This window comes from Pagrus pagrus (genome assembly GCF_965226575.1).
Source record: "Pagrus pagrus genome assembly, chromosome: 19".
Lineage (NCBI taxonomy): Eukaryota > Metazoa > Chordata > Actinopteri > Spariformes > Sparidae > Pagrus > Pagrus pagrus.
In genome coordinates, this window is record NC_140203.1 from 6,549,991 (window position 1) to 6,572,914 (window position 22,924).

Below are 22,924 nucleotides of genomic sequence, written 5' to 3' on the forward strand. Positions count from 1 at the left end.
AATAAGGAACATAGTAATGCTCAGCTGCATTTCAAACAGGACTGTGTCGCAGTTTCTTTCTGCGTTGAACCAGCACATGAATTCTTAACTCTGGTCCTCATTAGCTTTGGGTATGGAACCTCAATTCTGTCCAGACCGACTGAACTGGGCCAAAATTGTGTCACTTTCCCACATTTGTCACTTTCTGAACAATTTTCCACAATAAATGTCGAGCATCAAACACATATACTGTATATTTAGAAAGTTTAAGATTAAATCCACAGCATGTGGTTACATTTTCAAAAACATATTGTGGAAGAGAAGAAGAGAAAAAAGCCTTCAATCTACAGTGAATAAAATGAAAAAGTTGAACCTTTCTGGTGTCCGCTCCTTCTTGGGCTTTTTGGCACATCTGACCATTTTGCTCCTGTAGCTGTTCCTCCTCGCAGGACCAGTTTTTATCGAAGTATTTTCAAACGGGGTTGTGGAGATGGCCACTTTGCTGCCACTCTGAAAAGGAAGGACAAAACTTAGGATGACAGTTTGTTTCCCAAAAAAGGTACATTCATCCTACAAAGGACTAAAACCTAAGTCAGACCACACAACTGTTCAATTTCTAGTTATTAATCTCAACTTAATTTGCATTGCAAATTACTAAACTACATTTTCCAAACACCACGAAGAAAACCATTAATAACTTAAGCTGTAGAACATTCAAAAATGAAAGTCATTAAAAACTGAATTGCTGATACAGTTAAAACATAAACTCTTGTTTACCTTGAGCAGGAGCTCCACCACCTCAGTGTGGACGAGACCGTGAACTGCTTCTCCGTTCACATGAGTGATGAGGTCTCCAGCTTTCAGTCCGGCTTTATGTGCAGGTCCACCGTCTTCTACATTCTGATTAACAGACACAAGACGTATTTATTATTGTTATCATCACTATTATCATGATCATCTATTTTTCTTTACAGCCCTTTGGAGGGTTAATGATATTTTGAACATTTGGACGTCAGCAAACAACCATTTGCCATCTAGGGATGTATTTGAGTAATGGCATCCGTGTGTTGTTATCTGAGCGTCTCTGTCCAGCATGCATGTGGGACTTTCCCTGTCCTCCCCTCGTTTATTTTCAACATGGCAGCCTGTTAAGAAGCTTCCTCATATTATAGCATATTTACATATAACAGAACAGGAAGCTAAAATGTGTTTCTGAAACCATTTTTAGTGAGAAATAGGCTGTAGAAACAGAGAGATGATTCATATCTGATCAGCACTGCCTAATTTGACAGTTTGATCTGAGTTTCGTGTGTGCTCAGATGCTGCTTTCTTGTTTTTTGAGGGAATGATGCACACATTTGTTTTTGGTCTAAGACGCTGGTGCTCTAGTGTCGTATATTTATATTTTAAATGTACCATCACTAAATCTTGTGGTTGGTATGCTTTGCTATCACACCAAAAACGAACAACAGAAGACCAGAACAGAGCACCCTTGGAAGCTGAATGGGATTTCATCTGTGCAGCCTTCACAAGAACCAAACTAAATTGGTGATCACGCCACAGTTTCTTTAAACTGCACCCAACAGATAAAGTAAAGCACTTTTACAGTTTGCTGACTCATAATTGATCACGACTTGTCTACTACAGGCTGATATAGTCCTTACCCAGACCATATGGTAGACAGTGTAGATGTCACCGTCGCAGGCATACACCCGGATCGCTCTCAGCGTGAAGCCAAATTTCTTCCCTGAACTGTGGATGATGATGGGCTGCCGTGGGTTGGCGGTGAACAGGGAGGAGTCTCTGCTCGGAGACGAGTCTCTTGAGGAAGGGTCTGAAGAGAGGGAGTAAGGAGACAGGGGGCTGGCCAGCGGAGACACCCCGAAGATATCTGTAAAAACAAGAGATAATCACCACCTGAGCAGACTCCTTTATTTAATCAATCAGACTCTGACCGGCCCTCCAGTCAGCAGTGAGGTGCTGCTATAAAGCTCATGAGCCTGGTTCATTCTGCTCCTGCTGAGGGTGAAACTAATGGGATTTTCTCTCTCCTGCCCTGCCTGCTTACTTTACTTGTTAGCGGCTTGTACTCGGCTACTCGCCCGCAGCCACTCTGCAAAATGGAACTCACAGCAGGTGTCATGCTGGGCCAATTTCGCACGGATCTATAGGGCGCTTTCATCTCTTTCACATTATTTGTTCAAAGTCCGCTGCTCTTATTGTAATTCTGCACACGGTATGGCTCTGACATACTCCAACCTTCAACGAACTGGCTGAGATCATATTTTTCAGTCGGCGTATGCATCTCTTTCTGCATTATGTTCTTCGACTTACCTCCAGGGATCATGAGAGACAGGGCTCCGGTTGAGACAGACTTTGGGACTTTAGCCACGGCCCCGGTCTTCTCTGCAGCGCTCTCAGGCCGCAGAGAGTTGTTCTGAGCCCCCTGATCTGCAGAGGTATGACTGGTGCTGTCTGGGCTCTCAACACCTTCACCTCTGGGCGTCAACTGGTCGAGATGTTCGGAGAAACTTCCTGTTGTTTACAGGAGATGAGCATAAAATGAGGCACACAACTACACGGAAGAAATGCTCATTTTTACTTCTGTTCTCGTCGTTATAATATATCCAAAAATCACATTTGAAATTTGATATTTTGGGAAATTATGTCTTTTTGTCATTCCTCCTTCATCTCACTAGTTAACAGGTTGTATCTTAATTGTTTTGAGGATTTACAGGTTACTCGCAGACTATTTGAGTGACTAAAACACAGTGAAAAATACCAAGCAACAAGAAAGAAAGAAAAAAACAACATATAAAGCAGGGATACATGTTTCAGGTAAAGGTCATGAACAGTGCTCTGACGAAGGTCATTTTATAAATTGGGACTCCACAGTTGCAGTCTATATGTTGACCTCCCCCTTGCAGATATAGAGGACATAGTGGTATTTCAGAGCATAAAACAGTCATCAAAACAAAATATCTAGACTATGCAAGCGCCATGCATTCCTCTGTTTATTGACCTTGAAAGAGTCTGAGATGTTTTGGTTCGACAGGCTTTAACGCTGGTTTTTACTTATAAATCTTTCTTGTAATGATTTGATGCATGACACAGCAGTTGTATTCTTGTATTCCCCTGGACTAGATTGTATTTTGTAAGAGCTACTCTCTCCTTTGGTCCGTTCACTTGTCTCTTGTGGCTATCTAACAGTTTAGGACAACCTCTTTTAAGTGTGGTCTGTGACACTGGTGTCCTCTTTAGATTAAACTTAGATTAGTTTTCTTTGAATGGAAGTAAAAAAGGTCCAAGTTCAAATGTTGAATGAATGTACCAATTCACTTCTAACATATCGAAAAAAGGATCCTTGCACCGAACCAAACTCCATCCTCAAAGTTAACACTTTAAAGTTTCTCTGCTTACAGTCCAATGTAAACTCATCAAAGACTATTTATCAGGTTATCACGTGAACCACTCTTCATATCGGCATAAATTGGATCGACCACAAAGCATTTATTAAACGCTCCTGTAAATACTGTCTTGCAAAAAAGCAGCAATTGCCAGATATTCACTTGCACTGGTAGGGGAGACACTGCTGTAGTTTCATTGTTTCACAACTTATTGATTTGTGAAAATAAAAACCAAGCATGTGTATTATACATCTGAATACTATGCGGTTCTAGTTTCGTACCAGAGAGTGTGGCCCCGCTGTGGGTGCTGCCTGGAGTTGTAGCGTCAGGCTCATCCTGTGGGAGCTCCCCGATGGAGAAGGAGGTCTTGCTGGGGTCACCGAGGCCTGAGGTCTCGTCTCCTTCGCTCTCTGCTGAGATGGCAAACTTTGGTAACAAGTTGGGACGAGGACCCTGATTGACACTGTCGGTGTCTGTCGAGTGGGACAGTGACGGCCTGGTGGAAGAACAGGACATATTCTTAGAAGATTTTCCGCAGAACGAGCACTTTTACTTTTGATATTTGATATATTTCTACATTAATGGTGTCATCATCACTGAATTTGGAGAATAAGAATATGACATTTCTGCTACTATTTCTGACCATCGTAAAAAGGCCTTTTTTCGTCTTTAATGCAATATTTGATTGCTACATACTATATTGTCTTCATGTGCAGAGGTTTAATGGACTCAAGGACGGAGGCAAACGTACATTTCAGTAAAGTCTGGCGTCCAGCTGAGCGTGTCAACAGTGAGTGGGCTCTCGCTCTTCTTCCCCTCCGTCTCTCCTTTCTCCTCCAGGTGCCCTCGGGACAAATCCAGGCTGCTGTAAACCTGACAACCACACAGAAACAGAGATTCACTTCAGTACATGCAGGCTGTAAAATGTAAAATTATGTTCGACACGCAGATGTTTCAAAACACACACTGTCAGGTTTAGAAAATGTATAAATAAATGTATGATATCCTGTACAGCTAGCATTAGTTTATACAGCAGCGTTTTTAATCTTTGCAATTAAAAGCGGAGCAGAGACATTGTGCTGTCTGTGTTAATGCAGACCTCATCATGTCTAACAACCCTGCCGTTTATGTGGAGGTTCAGTGTAGCTCGACACTTCCTCCGAGACGCCCCGCTGGTCTCTGAGACGCTGTAATTCTTTGTTTTGATGTGAGAGGGGTGCATACTGCAATGCAGTACAACAATGACTCCCAGCTTATATGACTCTATTGTGTATTGTGTTCCACATTAGCAAAAAAAGAAAGAGGAAAAAAAAACAACACACATCTGATTTGCAAGTGGAAAATATATGCAAAGCCGAAATCTATGTTTAATACTGTAGGGTTAAAGGGAGAGCAGGAGAGGTGGGGGCTCGAATTTCCATATGAAATGAAATCGCTCGTGTTTTCTTTCCCATGAGAAAAGGAGCAGGACAGATGAGGGCATCAACTCATTTACATTAGGAACATTTTTGGCAGTAATGATGATAGATGTGTGTTGGTGTCAGTTAAAAATGTAAGGTGGGAGATTAAGGACACACCTTGGAGAACCTGTGAGAACACGAGGAGAACTGCCGCAGCTCCACGTTGAAGTCTTCATCATTTGTATCCTCTTCCTCCGTCTCCAGGTGATGGTATCTCTCAGAGCGAGCTGGGAATGAATGATGACAGGTTTAGATGTCAGATGATAAAGGTGTGAAGCACATAGACAGTACTGTTGCAAATCTATTGGTTCATGTTATTGCCATTTGCTTGTCTCAACTTTGTTCCTGAGAAATCCTGTTGCGTTTGTCATTTTGTCATGGCTGACAGGTAAATACTTCAATACCCATGTATTATTCAAAGTTTTGTCGGTTCAGAGAACAAAACAGCCCCATTGTTGCTGAATTCATCCAAAACTGTTTCACAATTTCAAAGTGTGAAAGTGATTTAAGATGCAGATTACAGATACGCTTTCTCGAAGACGTAGAGGTCCATTGTGTGGGATTCAGGGCGAAATGTAATATGATATTCATAATTATGTTTTCATGAGTGTATAATCACCTGAAACTAAGAATCATTGTGTTTGCATTGACTTTGAACAAGCCTTTTATATCTACAGGGGGAGCGGGTCCTCTCCCACGTGGTCCGCCATGTCTCTACGGTAACTCAGAATGGACAAACCAAACACATCCCAGTGTCCCCCCTAAAGCCTTAAACCCTGAGCCCTCACGGACTTTGCTGATGTCAACAGTCAAGTGTTTGAGTGACAGAGTTTGCAAGGGGTCAAAATGGTATATGAGGAAATGGGACAGCACTTTGTGACGCTTCACTTTACCTTGTGAGTTTTGTACTCTTTTATTTCACGTTTTAAAATATAAAGCCTCATAAAAGAAACAAAAACCTGGAGTACACATGAACAAAAACAGAATCTTATTCAGTCAGAGGTTTCGGGGAAAACGTTCCATGTTTCAAAAGCTGTCAATAAAAATAGAAAATCAGTTCTACAGAAAATGTCAGATCCGTCTGTTTGTTAAAAAAGGAAGCTACATATAGAATAATGAAAGCATCCTGATAATTGTTGTTTCAAGTGTTTTTCAAGATTACCAGTAACCCATGGTGTCCCCTGTGTTTAATGTTAATTTCCTCAGGCGAAGTCTAAAGAAATGCAGACTTACTGAAAATGGCCACAAAGGGCTCAAAATGTCGGCGTTGGAGCCCTCATGCACTCAACAATTTGACAGTGGGACAGCCCTAAACCCGCGCAGACTTAATGGGATTGAGCCTCAAAGTCTGTGAGTCTGTGAGTGTGGACATTGGGATTGGGCCACTGACTCTAAAGAGGGCCTTTCATGTTCGAGGAGGGTAAGATGTGGGGTGAAAAATGAATGGTAGCTGCACTTCTCAAAATACTGTTGATACTGAACAAAACTTCCAAACATGATGGTTATGAGGAGAGATTGTAAGTTGTCAGGAGCTGATCAGTTCTATGATTTCTAAGTACATCTATGGATGTTTTTTTTTAGCTATGTTGCTGTATATTTTTATATTTTTTGACTCACTGTCGAAGTAGCTGGTATCATCTTCAGACTCCAGCTGAGGAATAAACTCAGCCTTCTGCCTCAGCAGGCTGTTCCAGTCCAGGTTGTGGAAGAACTGGTGCTGCTTCACTTCAGCAGCTCCACCTGCAGATGCAATAAACACAAACAGATGACACGTTTGAGTTTCATTCAAGGACAACTGTGAGGAAAACACAAAGACAAACACTGGGCCTTGACACTGAGCGGTTCAGTTAGACACAGGTGGTAAAGAAACGCTAACGCTATGTTTTCCTTTTCCTTGGTGGCTGCAGGCCAAACCGATATCATGACCATAAATTATGCAGGACCATTTCCTGCCTGTGACCTTTTGTGGAATAGCGGGAGCATTTGTGAATGGCAGCCTGGCGAGATGAACAAGGAGGCGAAGCTGTCCCCGGACTGAACCGGCTACATGCATCCCTCTGATTAAAGGCCATTATCCCAGGTCAAGGCCACTTTTAGAGTCCACACAGCTACACTCACTGCCTGATCATGCATGGGACTAGGTTCATGTACTGGTGAAGAAATAATTGCGATTGATCAAAGGGAAGGGGTGAGGAGGCCACGAGATAAACTGCTCTGCTGGTGGATGACCTCAATTTCTCCCCCAGTGACTTGGAATAATGAGCAGTGCTGAGGTGGCACCAACGCTCACTTGAGAATTTATGGCAGCCTGCTGTGCCTGTCTGGTGCTAACCGAGTTACCGGCTGTGCCACATGTTTCTGCGCTCTGTGTGTTTGTACCTGCGCCCATCCTCTCCAGAGGATTCTGTCTGAGCAGCAAGGTGATCAGCTCCTGAGAATCGGAAGGCGGGGCGTCCTCTCCCTCTGGCCAGTTGATCTCGTCTGGAAACACACAATGCATCCGTTTGAATCAGAAATACTCCACATGCAAGGAGCACATGAAGCTCAACTAAGAGTAGACTAGTAGGGCGTGGTTTTGGAGTTGAAAAAACATCAAGCTTTGCTCAGAAAAATGTAGGGATGTGTTTCTGAGCAACATAATCAGAACACAAAATGAAAAAAAAAAAAAAATAATAACCAGAAAGTGTTGTTTATGAGAAGTTGCCTTAAACACTTAATGGCTGAGGAAACACCCCTGTCAGTTCAGGGTGCATAATTACTTGTTTTCATTTAGTGATTTGGTCAGAGTCCTGTATTTTAATAAGAAAATGATTTCAGGTTAGACAGATCACATTAAAAACTCCTCGTCTGTGGCTGTTAAATAATCACTGCAAATGTTTGTCAGGCTCTGTATAATAAAAATAGAAGTACTGCCTCATGGTTGTATGACTCCACACAGCATTAAGGTAGCTGAATTGTTGAGTAATGGCTAAAATTGTGTTCTGTAAGGCCACGGTCACCAAATCCATCCTTCAAGTTGACGGTTGTGCTGGATTTGAAGATATTCCCTGACATTAAAATGGCTAAATCCCAGCAGAAGAAAAGGAAACAGCTGCTAGTTTATTGAAGGTTTGGACTGTTAATGACCAGGTTAGAGTTCAAGTAACTTGCCAATTTAAGAATTGTCTTTATTCGATTATTAACTTGGAGATTGGGCCCGTCCTGAGGACAACGTTCACTTAACTGTGACCTACTAATGTTAATATTTGTGACACTTTTCCCTCAAGTTTAAAAAACGCTTCACCAGCAAAGTCAGACAAACAGTTAGCTTGAAGGTGTTCGCATAATATTGAACGAGACAATTTACATGTGGTCTAGCTTTTAGTGAAAAGCCTCGTGGATAAGCACTGAAAAGGGGGGCAAAGCCTGTCTGTGCCTCACTGATTGTCTGCTCTGTGTGCAGTTTGTCCCCCATTTTAATCAAATTTGGGAGGGGAGCTATGAATATGTATGCGCGGCCCGAGGCCATGGTGGCGTGCATTCAGCGTGTTCAGGCCCCTTTAATTAACAGTCACTCTCAGAGGCTTGGTACAGTTTGATTGAGAGCATAGCAAATCAGTCGTGGCACGCCATTCATTTCCACGCCACAGACCGAGGCTGCAAATAAAACAATCCATGAGCCACACCGTCGACAAGATAAAAGCTCTTGTTGTTTCAAGATTAAGATTTTCTCTGTGCCGCTGTCACCACGAGACTACGAGAGAACAAAGTGACATCATTATAATATTATAACTTCACTTGTGGTCTAAAGTCAAGCAGGATCCACTAAATGCCATCTGTTTTGCTACTAGACCTCAGGGAAATCTCAGTCTTCAATAAATTCAGAAATACACACATCAGCTAATTCCTCGTGGTCACTATTTAAATGTTTAATTCATATCTGAGAGAGGTTTGGGAATTTCTGCTGATGTGCTCGACAGAATTTAAACGCCAGATGCTGCGAGACTTTGCTTAAATCACCTCGAGCAGCAGAGAAAGAGTCTAGTCAAAGTGTATATTCCATAAACGGACATAAATAAATACGTATTGTTTATTTTCATCTTTAAATATCAGAAAACATTAAAAAATAAGGCAGTTGGTTTGATAACAAGTCATGTCTGAGTGAAATGTCATGCAATATCTGTCCGTAATGTTTGAGTAGCAGTCATTGTTAGGCAAAAATATCACAGAAAGGATGTCACAAAAAACATTATGTTTTATGTCTGAGAATATAATAATACCTTTAAAAAGTTACAACAAGCAACAGTTAATAAAATAGTATGCTGAAATACAATGAAAGATAATAAAACAAACAATAAAATCAGTGAAACAACGACCAAAATGGCACTCCACCAAGGCCTAACGGTCCGTTTTATCCACATCAACTTGCTCTCACTAATAGATACCAGCCGTCTAAATACAGCTGACTTTATTTTATGTATTTATTTATTTCATATCATCAAGATCCACGCATTATTCCCTGAGAAATTAATGAAAATGTTGAAAAATGCCCCATCTCACAATGTTAAAGAAAATGAGAAAATATTCCTGGATCAGTCCCTTTGTCTGGATCCACACCAAAAAAAATAATGGGGTCTATTCTGGGAAGAGACACATCCTCCATCCAAGTTTTGTGAAAATCAGTGAAGTAGCTTTTGTGTAATCCTGCTGACAAAACCAACCAAGCAATAAACAGACACTGGTGAAAACATAACGTCCTCGGCAGACGTAATGAAATCAATAAAAAGGAAGTCTAAAATCAATACAATGCAAGTGTAAACTAGTGAAAAGGATGTAACACTGACCGCTGATGACCTGTCCGAACAGCTCCTCTGGTGTGTCTCCAAAAAAAGGCACACAGCCCACCAGAAACTCGTACAGGATGATGCCCATCGCCCACCAGTCCACCGGCTTCCCGTAGCCTTGCCGTAGGATCACCTCTGGTGCAATGTACTCTGGAGTCCCACATACCTGAAGAGAGAAACAACCATTCAAAACATGATGTAGTTTGTGGAAGATGTACAAACTGTCCATGACTGTAGTTATAAAGTAAGATTTACCTGCTTATCAGAGAACTCCCTGGCATCTTTCTCAATGTGTCCCTCGTACAGGTTAGTGGTCATGTTCATCAGCCCGACTTTAGACAACCCGAAATCTGTCAGCTTAATGTGTCCCATAGATGTAACCAGCAAACTGTGAGGAAGAGGGATGTGAGGGGAAGGAGGACAAGAGGAAGAGGATGGAAATATTAGGATAAAATGCGATTATAAAAACAGACACACTTAAACTTTGCAGACAGCGATCACTGGCCGTATTTCTAGCATCTTTAGAAGTTTTTGTTGTAACCTCACAGTGGTGGTGGAAGAAATAGATCCATTACTGCAGTAATGCTAATAATGCTAAAATTTTAAATGACTACAAATGATTACAAGTAAAACTCCTCCATCCAACATTTAATTTGAGTAGAAGTGAATAAATATTAAAAAGAAGTACCAAAATTAACAGAGCTAATAATTAGAAGTTGACTTGATAGTATGCAAAATAATGAAATTACTCCGGTTGAATACTATTAATACTATTCAAATCTATATATATATATACATATCTATGATGAGAAGAATTAAAGGTCTTTCATCAACGTTATGAATCAAGGTCAAACATTTTTTTGTGTAAATAGCTCAGCACACGGAGTTGAGGGAGGGATTGTCTTTGTTCTGTCGAAAGTCAAAAGTTGAATTCGAAGCCTTCCTGGAGTGACAGCTGCACAATAAATGTCACCATTTAATTTTCTGTGACAAAAATAGTCTGTATAATGTGAAGGCTGCATGCGTTATTATGAGGGCAGGAGACTAAAATATTTTCACTTGAATTGTACAGAAACTTTTTCTGTAATCATACTCAAACTGATTTCCCAAAAGGAATTTTATTGAAGCTGCAGTCATTTACGTGCTAATCTATTTTCGGAAGTTTTAATTGTAATGTTAAACTGGCAGTGAAGGCAATAACCACGTATTATGGACTCTTCAGGGCAGCCGATCGTTGACATATCGTTTTTTAAGTTGCTTATTTACACATCCAGCAGTCATGGAACAAATGCAGCTTTCATTTGGAGTCAACCTGACAAAAGTCCAACACTTTTTTGCTCTGCTTTTGTTCTCAACTCCTGAGGGAAATATCTGCCATTTTAGTTGCTAAATGCTCCACTATGCTCACCAGCCAGTCTCTAACTGTGTCTGTCTGCTGTTTGGTGCTGGGCAGGAGCGTACAGTGGCTTTTGAGAGCTTTTTCCCTTAAAACAGCTGCCTGCAGTGTCTGAAGATGACTTAATGAGCGTGATGATGAGAGTGAACAAAATCAGTCATTTTACACATGGTGAAACCAAAGACGTTAGCTGCAGGGAACTGAAGAGTCAGTGGATTCATCACTATGAGCTAAACAAAATACTTTTCATAGCTGCTTTAAAATTTGCGAGGTCTCACTTGTCTGGTTTGAGGTCCCTGTGAACAATGCCGTAGTTGTGAAGATACTCCAGAGCCAGAACCGTCTCTGCGAAGTACATCCGGGCCATGTCCACAGGCAGGGGACCCATGTTCTTCAAAAGAGTAGCACAGTCTCCACCTGTAGAGATCAATGGAGGGATGTCACAAAACATACACTGATTTCAGCTGCAGCACTATGCACTAACAATCGTAGCTGCTGACCTTCAACATACTCCATGACCATGCACAGGTGCCGCCGTGTCTCAAAGGAGCAGTACATGGACACGACGAAAGGATTCTCAGCAAAGGTTAGGATGTCTCTCTCCACAAAGGCCTGCTGTATCTGATTCCTCAACATCAGGTTCTGCTTGTTGATCTTTTTCATGGCGAACCGCTGCTTTGTCTCCTTGTGTCGAACCAGATAGACAGCTCTGTGGAAGAAACAGTTAACCAGTCAGCTCTAAACAGGTCTACTGGGGTTGATCGTCAAATCTGTTTTATTGTTAATTGTTATCAATGTCTAGTGGAAATAGAATGAAAAATGCTTCTTTTTGGGGATTGTAACAAACCATCCATCATCAGAGATTAGATATTCTGATAAACAATGCGATGTCCTTACCCGTAGGCTCCATTGCTGATTAGTTTTGTCATTTCAAAGTCCAGTTCACAGGGTTTACGACGACACCGCAGGGCTGTGCTGAGGCTGTGAGACTGAGGACAAGAAGAGACACAAACAATAAAACAAATCAAAACGATAAAAATCTGTTCACATGCTGTAAAGATGGAGCAGATCAATGCAATAATCTTTTTCTTGAGTGCTTACAGAGTCATCGGTTTCTGGGGTTTCTGCAATGCCGCTGTCACAGCTGGTCAGCTGAGCAATTTCTACAGAGATAACAGAAGAAAATAACGAAAAAAAGAAGAAGAGATGCAGCAGATTAAATATAAAAAAATAGGGTAATAGACACAATTTGCATAGAGCCTCTCATCCATGAGTAGATGCACACTTCCACTTCCGGGGAGGGTGACATGGGGTGGTTCGGTAGAGAGAAAATAGTTCCTACATGAAACTGCTCACAAAAAGGTCTGTGGATTATCTTGAGAAACTGGGTCATGATTTCTGGGAAGAGACATTGCTGTTGAGGTTTTTAAATGTATTTGAGAACCACAAGCTGAGTTTTATTAAAATTGAATAAAGGCAGACAACTCGGCTGATAGCCAAAATCTCTGCAACTCACACCAAAACAATCTAGGACGCGTGAATAGAACAACGGGTAAAAGGAATTGTATTTTTGATTTTTGGTGACCTGTCCCTTTAAGCCTCTGCAGTGCCTAAAATCAGCAAACAAAACAACACAAAAAACAGCAGATGTAGTCTTTATTCACCTATTAAGTTTGAGGTGCTGACTCCGAGATAATCTGAATTGAGAGTAAATGGGCCGGAAATCAGATGTGGCAACACAAACACCCATTTTGAAAATCACAACTCCAGAACAAGCGCTCATTATAAACCACCTTGCATCTTTCACATTTGTTTCTGTGTGCGTTTGTCCATGTGTGTGTTTTCACAGGGGGGTGTTTGTCTCATCCCCAGAGAGCCTGTAAACACATTTCCACTGCAATTTAACATCTGTCCTTCCTCGTAGGTTTGCTTCAGGCACACGAGGCACTGGGCAAACGAAACACAGGAGACACTCGGGGGAAATGAATGGAGAGATTGGCTGATGGGCCAGCCTGTGTGGATCTGTATAAGGTCTGTGGGGAGGCCATTCCTTTCTAATTAGTCATAATGAATGTTGTTTGTTACTGAATCTGGAGAGACAGAGGGTCATTAGAAAGACAGTCTGTTCAGTACAGGACATTAGTCAAGAGTATCTTTGTCTTTTATTTCCTTCCACGGCTTCAGTTCTTTGAAGCCTTGCATTCAATTTGGGCATATTTACTTCAATGCTGACATGTTATTGAAGAAGCGGGAACTGTAATCTTCTGTAAGACTACCAGAATGCATTTCTCTTTATTTCTCTTTACAAACCCTAAAGAAGAGGAAACTAGATAACTTTATGATTTGCTGGCCCAGTCATGCTGAAAAATGACAACTAAAACAATATTTTAGGATTTATTTCATTCTGTCAAACCATTTCAGTGTCTTCTAACCAGTTGTTATTGTATTATAAAAACACAGATGATGGCTGAGCACTTCCTGTACCTTCCAGAGGATCTCTTGTGAGTCCCAGCTGGCTGATGATGTAACGAGGGATGTCCGTTTTGATGCCCTGACCCTCTTTAGCGTGTCCTTCAGCGGCCTCCAAAAGGTGGTAAAACTCCTCTGGGTCAAACTCCTAAAGACACAACAAAAGACACAGTTAAGTATGTTTCCGTATGAACAGTAGGGCCTGTTAAAGGCTAGTTAGTGACATGAAACATACCAGACATTCCAGCAGTCGAGCGGGTCGCGCGATGATTATGAGGATCTTCTTCACCAGCTCTCTGATGAAGTTCACCTCCTCACTCTCTGATCGCTCTGTGGACTAAACAACAGCAAACCAGAAAGGATTCAACATCTCAGTTTCTGTTTTACATGTAATCATGAACTGGCCAAAGACAAGTATAGTTAAAAAAATTGCATGGTTTGTAAGTCAAAGCCAAAAAATAACTATTTTGTGATCTTTGAAAAACTTGATTAGAAGTAATGATATAAATCGATTCTAAATATTACCTCCTGAACAAGCCTCTCCAGCTTGTCTGTGAGCTCACAGAAGTAGCTGGAGGTGATAAGTCCTAGCCGGCTCTTCTCCAGACAGTCACGGGCCAGCTCAATTATCTGGTGGTGGGCAAAGCCGAGCACACCATCTGCCAAAGGGAGGACGCTCTCCGGAGAGTTGCTGCGGATGATGTCCTGAATCCGTTCCTCCATCTGAGCTGTGGCCTGCAGTGACAAGGGAAGGTTTGTTTGGTAATGCGTGAGATAACAAATGACCAGACAGGGCTGTAGAAGCTTATTGTGAGCCCGTACCTTAGGAAACCGCTCTTTGTAGACGTGATTCATCATAATAATCTCATGGTCGTAACATGATGGAGATCTTCCAGGGCTGAAAAACAAATGGCTCTAAAATCAGTACCTGAGGGGTGACAATGGTATGCATTGTTAGTTTGTAGAGTTAAATCAATACCTGAGACTGCGCGAGCGTGGTCGCATGGCCGTCGCTCTGCGGCATTCATCCCCGGAGATGCTCTCAGTGCAGAAGTGCTTGGAGAGGAAGTGCAGTTCATCAGGCGTAGGCTGGAAGGGCAGCTGGTGCAGCTTCTCCTGTGATGAACAGGATGACTGGAAATGAAACACATATATATTCAACATGAAAAGAAAAAAAAAGAGACGGTAATTTTATGTGTGGATGGAAAAAAAAAAATCATGCTAACAGATTCCTTGAGGGGCAGCAGTTTCCCCTCAAGTACCTGCCACATTTTAAGGAATAGTTTGACATTTTGGGAAGTCAATTTTATGCTTTCTAGCTGAGAAGATGTGAATGACATGAAGCTCCAGTCAGGAGATGGTTAGCTTAGCTTAGCATGAAGAGTGGAAGCAGGGGGAAACAGCTAACCTGGCTCTGTCAAAAGGAAATAAAGGAAAGCTGACAGAGTCTGGCTAGCTGTGTCCCCTCTTTCCAGTCTTTATGCTAGGCTAAGTAAGCCACCTGCTGGCACTAACTTCATATTCAATATTTTTTTCCAGGGTGGTGAAGTCATGACCCGCTCTACTCTGCAAGCCAGTCAGAGAGAGAGCAAGGCAGATCATGCCTTCACCACCCTGGGAAAAAAAAAAATCACTTATCAAACACACAAAAAAAATGCTATCAATCTTCTCATCCGATTCTGAGCAAGAAAAACATATCACTGATTTGCCAAATGATAAAACCGTTCCTTTAAAGTAGAGATGCACTGATTCTGGGCTGGTTGATGTCGCTTATTTTGTTTTTGTTGTTATCTACTTCCCCTTTTTTGGCAGGGAAAGAAATAAATCTTCAGTAACTGAACAGTTTTAAAGTCATTCAGCCCTTCATTACATTGTCTTTGAAAGAAATTTAATCATACAGATTAATGGACAATCTTTAATTTAACCTTCTTTTGCATGAAAAAAGATTGTTGTTTTCGGCTTTAAAAGCCTTTTTCAGCCCGCTTTACAACTGATAAGAATTTTCCAGTTCTTACATAACCTTACAAATTGATGGCAAAGTGCCTCATGAATGTGCCAGCACAAAATTGATAAAATAGATAAACATCGGCCGATAGTGACGTGCAGCTGATAAATCGGTGCATCTGACTTTAAAGCATCTCACAAAATCAAGTCTCTTGCGGAAGGTTTATCTGATATCGACGTGTTCGTGTTGTTCCTGGAATATCGTAGTTAATGTTGCTCCAGGACTGGCCAGTTGATGGTCAATGATGGTCCTGGAGAAACATTAATTATGACGAACAACACGGCGATATCAGATTGTACTCCTGTGGATAGTAACACATGAGAAAATGACACAGCTCTGGCAAATGATACTGAAAAATGACCAAAAAATAAGAAGAATTTCATGAAACAATCAGACAAAACTCATTCAAAACTGATAACACATTCATTTTTACATTTAATTTAAAGTCTATTAAACAAATCAAACTGCTGCACTGAATAACTCAACCATGAGTCTGACTTTTAACACAAAACAAAAACAGGTACTGTTTCCAAGACGACTCGACCCATGACTGATGTTTGACAGAAACAAGAACATGCTTCCTGCGATTGATGGTGTGAAAAGCAGGAAATGTACTCGATGACCGAAAAACCCCATGAAACAAAAACAAAACATCAATATGAGCAATTTCTACTAGCCAGGACACTTTTGTTATTCCTGTAAAATGCTCTGCTGTGTTTACATGTATTGTATGTAAATGCTCGGCAGCTCTTTTTTTGCTTCCTTTAAAAGATTATGCTGATGTTTGAAAACGATTGTGTTCTGTCAGAGCGAAAGTGATACAGAGATGTAAGATGGAGGAACTGGACACAAAAACAATGAGAGGAAAAGTGTTTGTGTGTCTGTTTGTCTCTTGTCAATTTGTGTGCACTTCAGACTTTTGTGGCCGGATTGAGCATTACAAAAACAAACACCTTAAAAAAGATAACACCAATTAATAAATAAATAATTCTTAAATAAATAAATTAACAAGAAACAAACTTCAGAATAAAAAAATAATAACTTAATTTAATAGTACATAGACCACAAACACAGGTCTATAGTTAAGTTGAATTATTTTCCTCAAAATCGTTCAACCCTTCTTTGGTTGTGTTTCGCTGGTTGACCTGTCACATGTCTTGTTGCCAGTTGTGTGAGTGCACGATGCTTACAGAGACGGTGGAGCTGGGCGTGTTGGTTCCATATCCAGAGGAGGGAAGGGAGGCCAACGACCAGCGGCGACCATCAGTCCTGTGACCCAACAGCAAACACACAGAGAGAATCGTCACAGTTCGACATCTGATACCAAATCCATAAATGAAAAATGCATTCAAACATACAGACGGGTGACAAATTAAAGAAAAAACCTGAATAAATGAGTTCAGAAACATAACAAACGGCGGCTCTGTGAGGCTGTGGGGGGCAGTGCTCTGAGGGAATATCTTTTGGAAGAATGTATTCATCCCTCTGTTGTTTTGTTGCAGAGAGAAGATGATTCATGTTGTTTTTCCTTTAATTTTTCAGCCGTCTGTGCGTTTAAAGTTCCTTACAATTCTAGTCAGCGGGAAGAATTTGTCTTTGTTCAAAGACAAATTTGTGAAACTATGCATATTTTCCATGTTTGTATTCAAAACATGTAAATTAAGTCCTGCAATCCTAATGTTCATGGTTATAGATGAATGGTGATCTTTCTCTGGTATTGTTCAATCAGTTAAACTACACAGGAAAAGGGGAGAAACATTACAGCAACTGAAACTAGATGCCAGAATGATGTAAAAGGAAACTTTAAAGCTACAATGAGACAAACTAATGGAGGTAGGTGTACGTCGTTGGGACAAATGCAGGGTTCAAGGGCAAATGAAAGCCTAACATGAAGTTACCTGTCTGCTCTGTGGCAATGACTGTGGATTGTAATAAAAATACACAATTACATGACATCATGTTGAGGAGTGGTTCAAAAATAATTACTGATGTTTTGAAAGCATAAATAGACTCAAGAGGCTGAATGTTGGCAGAAAAAAATCAAATCTGACACTGTATAGTAGCTACAAATCAACTCTCATTTTTCTCTAAACAATCTGTATCCAACAAATCTCCCTCTGGTCTTTACTGGCTGATTTGTTCAGCTGCAAATCAAGTAAATATCCATGTGGTTGTGCTGTGTGTACCTTCGTGCAAAGGAGAAATGAGCAGAGGCACTAGGAGAGAAATTTCTAGGACTGTCTTGTGGGCTTGTTCCTGCAAGAAAAAACACAAAGAAACGGAGATTAAAAACAAATTGAAGGGGAAAACAACCTGCAAGCAAACAAAATTCAATAAGACTGGATTCCCCATTTCAATTTGAAGCCAAAACAAAGCCTGACAAACTGCAATTAACCACTGATGGCTGCATTATCACGGATCAGAGTAAACATCACAAAGATGTTTGACAGGGGACACGATAATTACAATACCAACTGAAAACTTATCAACTTAATTGATAAATTCTCACAATTTAGAAGTTCAAGAATGAAATATTTAGCTTTTTTGCTTGAGCTGCTGTAAAGCCAACAGCACGACACGAAAATGTTCATTTCTAGTTAATTTTTTTTACCATAACAGACATTTAGTTTGAAAGCACCTTGATATAGAGGATTAATGCATCTCACCTGGACCTAAAATTGTCTTTTGATGACCTCATTACTGCAATACGAGCTCTCACTTCACTGAAGTAGGTTTAGAGAACTTACTGTGTGATATATCGCATTAATCCATACTACAGAGCACTGGTCAAAAACCAGGTCAGCCACCAGGCAAACTAAATACACCCACAGCTCATTCCAAAGTATCATTTTCATTCACACCATATTCACAGAATGGAGATTTTCCTAATTTGGCTTAATGTCACGTCCGTCCTCCTATCTCTTACCCTACACCTTCCACTTGCCAGTAATTTTAAAACAGTCTGCTTTGACCAATGTGTTTCCAAAAGCTGCGTGGTTTTCACACAGCATGCAAAGTGTCTGAAAGTCAAACGTGACACCCAGAGGCAGCGCACGGTGCAGTGTAATACCTTCTCCTCACAGATCTTAAACGGTTAAACTTCTGAGAGACGTGGATTTGCTTTGCAAATGTGATAGCTGTACACCAAGAAAAGCCTGACAGGCACATAACCTATCAAACCTGCCTTGATGTTGCTATAAAGAGTGTTAGAGAGTAGAGGCAGGTCTTTAATGTGGGTTTTGCTAAAATGCAGTTCAGCTGTGCACATCACCCGAAGAGAGCAAACTTGACAGAAGCAGAATCACAAACATACATGTACGAATGTGAAGAGAACAGCAGGAAGTTTGAGTCGACTAGTTTACAAAGTAGAACTAGAAGTATTTCTTCAGAAAAGCTGCTAGAGTGCCTACATTAGTCCTACATAATGTTGCTTTAATTGTCCACCTTGATGCATGCACACTGGCTCGCCTCGTCTTTCTGTTTCTCTGTAATTTCTGTTTTCTCTCTACCAGCAACATTATCTGCTTTCATTGTCAGTGGTGCTTTTTATAAAGTCGACCAAAAACAGGATAGGATAGGATTTTTTTTCACCCGCAATTTCCGCTGTCATAACAGCAGGTGAGCCGCGAGCGGAGGAAGCTGGTTGTTAATTATGTAGCCGATCAAAACCAGCGTGCACCGAACGACATCACAAAAATCAGGTGCACTTGCGATGTTGTACAAAGCAGTGGCATAAGTAGGTCTATATTAAATAGGAGAGGTTGCATCACAATCAGTGCATTCACAGGGGGGATGTAAACAAAAGGGTGTCTTTCTCTGCAAAGCATGTGATTGACAGTAGACAGGAGGGGAAGAGAAAGGGGCGACTGTCGCCTAGTTAATCGATCGTGGATGGTGCTGTTCTCTTAAAAAAGTAGCTAATAAAATGCTTAAATTGGTTGCCATATATACCTGCGCGGCCCACCCAGGAAAATTTTTTACTTACTGACTATGTCCTCCGATAACCATGCACTCCCTCTCTTTACCTACATCAGTAACTGTATTATCTTGCTGGTTGTAGAAGCTTTGGGCCATTGAACACATTATACTGTAGGGACTTTCTGAAAGGCACCAATTAGCCGTAATATAAAAACAAACCTATGGTCCAGCATTAATCAGACATAATTACGTCCTTCACTAAAGAGAGGGACAAAACGGTTAATTAACCAGAAGCTAGGATGGAACCTCCTCCTGTGATGATAAAGAGAGGCCTCCTCCATGGTGGGGAACAACGATCGAGCCACTAAATCTTGTTAGTGATCAATGTCACCTATTTAATTGCAATGTCATCTTAATCATAGCCAATTAAAGATGAGAATCTCTTCCTTTGGGAGTTGGACTGCACCTGAAGAGATTATCTACAGACTAGAATAACAGGAAATACAAGAGCTACAAGCAGAATTCAAAGAGAAACATCAATGTAGAAACTTTCTTAATTACTGTACGTCACTGACCGCTGTAAATGGAACTTAAAGGATGTTTTCCTACCTTTTATACCAATATTGCGACTGAGCCATAGTCTGAGGTCATCCAACAGCTGAATACATTCATTAGCAAGAGTACAGTGGCTTTCCGAGTCTGAGTCCATCTTGAAATACAGACCAAACACTGCGAGTTGCGGCTCTGCTTTTGCTGACCAATGCCAGGAAATAAAACGCCCCGTGGTAAATGAGGCCTCCCCTCCCTCTGCTCCTGTGCATTTCCTCTCTGTAGGCCACCACTTCCTCTCAGAGCACAATCACTGACCTTCAACTTACCACTGCACAGTTAAATTCTCACCCAAACACCACAAAAGTGACCTGAGATTACCACTGAGAGGATGATTAAAGTTTTATGACTTCTTTTCAGTGCTTAGCTTTCTGTGCCTGGCAAGCTTTGGTACCCTATGTGGTTGGGGTCAATCAATAATATTCAATATGTACATTAACTGAATGTATTTCCATTTTATAATATCAATATCATATGAGCATGCCAGATAAGTGCTTTCATTTGGTTGAAAGCTATGGAGAGAGGGAAACACAGGAGGATTATAAATCTCCTTGAGCATTTTCCTGTGTTGTACTCCAAACTTCATTTTGCTTTACACAATGGACTGCATTCCTGTGAGAGAACATTGTGAATTGTGTGCACTAATGGGTACGTTTCTAACACTGGGGTGAGGGAGCAGTGCATGCGCATTAATAGACATTTGTTGTACGTAGACTTACCTGTAAGAGATGAGAGAGGGGAGTGAGGTCGTGGCAAACCTGACGACTGGCCGCTTCCTATCAGGCTTTTTCTGTTGCTCGTTCTGCAGCTGTAAAACCACACAGTCAAATATTAGGCAGGACACTGGATGGAGAAATTACTGAACATACATTTGTCTAATCGACAGCAGGGAAAATCTCAGTTTGTATGCATATTTTAATTATTTGGGGTTTTGAATGTGTTAAAATATGTGCTACTTTGTCAGTTTTATCCGTCTCGTCTTTTCTTTTGTTTGGTGACGTCATTACGATTTACTGATGTGTATTGGTCAACCCTTCTGTCTTGCTATTGTTCTTGTCAAGTGTTTAAAAAGGGAAAAAAAGGAACTCATATTCCCAAGTTGACTTTGAGATATCACAGATATCACTGCAGACACACAGCAGGGTAACAACAAACATTATCACTTCAGTTCTGTGAAATATTTCTTTCTGAGAAAAAAAATGTATAGATGGTGACTGCAAAACCTCGGCTTAATATAACAAATTTTCTTGAGTACATTTACTGTAACCAACCAATCCTGGCCTAAGAGATCATTACTGTGGATGTAATATTAATCCAGAATACCACTTATAATTATGGAAACACTTTCGAATTTGCAAAGAAAATGGCACTCAGCCGACAGTCAAGTTGTGACTTGTTTCAAACATTTCCTACAATGCAAAAAGAGCCCATTATACCACAACACGACACTTAATACAAACAATCAATCACATGTATTCTAATAAATAGTCTAATACATTCCCCAAACATGCCCTCGACATGATGTAACGAAGGGCAGTCCTGCCGTCAACAGTAAATTTGGTGTACACAGTGCCATAAAACAAGAGACAGAGCATCTTTGTTTAGTCACCAAAAAATTAGGCTCCGTGTACAGCACTGAGAATATCTATGTAATATCTACTGTGTTGGTCGTGTTAAAGCAGGACTAGGACTCACGGTGATCAACAGCATGTGACACATTAAAGCAGCCCAGTTTTTAACCTTGAGAGAGAAATGAACTAATTCAGTGTGTTAAAAAGCAGCTTTAGTGTTCAATGTCCCGATTAGTCTTGGATTTACACTTTGAAATTAGAGGCTGTCAGTGGAAACGCATAATGCCTGCAGAACATGAATTCATTTCAAGGTCAGAGACTCAATGACATCCTGTTACATAACCTCCTCAGAGAACTGAACCATTTTCAACAGAGTTTTAAAGATGTTATTCAATAATAATTTCAATCCTTTGCATTATACAAACACCACAAAAACTGACCGACTCTCCAGTTTCTCTCAGTATTTGAAGACTGGAGCCAGTTGGAGCTGTTCTCATATATTTTACTGCATCCGTTAGTACCACACCAGAGTATTCGTATTGCCAAGCTAAAATGTTATGATCTTTAACCTTTAACTCTCGCTTGGATCGAGAGTTACCTCTCTGGAAGAACAGCAGTTATTTTTCAAAGGCAGATTGTCTGGCAGCAAAAACTTTCATTTCCACTCTTTGGTGTTTCACAAGTGAGTTGCTTCAGACCACTTTCTATTTTTACTTTCTATAAAAGATTTACCATGTGTTGTTTAAAATGCCAATGTAGTTATGTATATGAATCAACTTTATTTTCAGTTAACCTTAGTTTCTGGTTATTCAGGCAATCGTCACATTAAATTACACACCGCACTTAAACTTGTACACTCTGATTTTTATCATAGGTATCACAAATAAAATAAATCATATTAGCACTAGCCATCTGGTGGTTTGATGTCCAAGAATGATGGATGTTATTTAAATTATTGCTGTTTTGGTTAACCATTTTGATTCATCTTATTTTCTTTTGATTGCTATATTTTTTAGACAATTTCATTTTTGTTTTCATTCTCAGCTTCAGTTGAATCATTTCACTCATTTTCTGACCTTTATCTATTTTATTCATCAATTTATGAAAAATGTTAACCAATCCCTGCAAATTCTGCATCATCTTGCAATTTCTTATCACATCATAGCAGTCCCCTCTGCAAAATCTTGAGCCATGCATGCATGAACATCTGTATGTACAAACTATTTTTCCAATTTTTACTCGCTCCTTCAATTTCCTTGCAAAACAATCAAAGAAAATATTGCAACA

At 40.6% G+C, this 22,924-nt stretch overlaps 1 protein-coding gene across 9 annotated transcripts in view; it reads right to left on the bottom strand.

Moving 5' to 3' along the window:
• mast4 (microtubule associated serine/threonine kinase family member 4) overlaps window positions 1-22,924 on the bottom strand; it is a 101,876-nt gene that overhangs the window by 7,306 nt on the left and 71,646 nt on the right. For 4 of the 9 annotated variants that reach the window (XM_084383172.1, XM_084383168.1, XM_084383174.1 and 1 more), the window contains 24 exons: window positions 20,786-20,874; window positions 17,726-17,795; window positions 17,438-17,458; window positions 16,730-16,808; window positions 14,514-14,668; window positions 14,357-14,432; window positions 14,060-14,269; window positions 13,770-13,871; window positions 13,550-13,682; window positions 12,167-12,228; window positions 11,963-12,054; window positions 11,566-11,774; window positions 11,344-11,482; window positions 9,925-10,057; window positions 9,670-9,835; window positions 7,226-7,327; window positions 6,464-6,586; window positions 4,964-5,073; window positions 4,138-4,259; window positions 3,668-3,882; window positions 2,314-2,514; window positions 1,644-1,870; window positions 757-879; window positions 353-489 (listed from right to left, as the gene is read on the bottom strand). In XM_084383172.1, the coding sequence (XP_084239298.1) occupies window positions 353-489; window positions 757-879; window positions 1,644-1,870; window positions 2,314-2,514; window positions 3,668-3,882; window positions 4,138-4,259; window positions 4,964-5,073; window positions 6,464-6,586; window positions 7,226-7,327; window positions 9,670-9,835; window positions 9,925-10,057; window positions 11,344-11,482; window positions 11,566-11,774; window positions 11,963-12,054; window positions 12,167-12,228; window positions 13,550-13,682; window positions 13,770-13,871; window positions 14,060-14,269; window positions 14,357-14,432; window positions 14,514-14,668; window positions 16,730-16,808; window positions 17,438-17,458; window positions 17,726-17,795; window positions 20,786-20,874 (3,096 nt within the window). The remainder of the gene's footprint in view (window positions 1-352; window positions 490-756; window positions 880-1,643; window positions 1,871-2,313; window positions 2,515-3,667; window positions 3,883-4,137; window positions 4,260-4,963; window positions 5,074-6,463; window positions 6,587-7,225; window positions 7,328-9,669; window positions 9,836-9,924; window positions 10,058-11,343; window positions 11,483-11,565; window positions 11,775-11,962; window positions 12,055-12,166; window positions 12,229-13,549; window positions 13,683-13,769; window positions 13,872-14,059; window positions 14,270-14,356; window positions 14,433-14,513; window positions 14,669-16,729; window positions 16,809-17,437; window positions 17,459-17,725; window positions 17,796-20,785; window positions 20,875-22,924) is intronic. The other 5 variants (XM_084383173.1, XM_084383170.1, XM_084383176.1 and 2 more) reach the window with 3 other exon arrangements.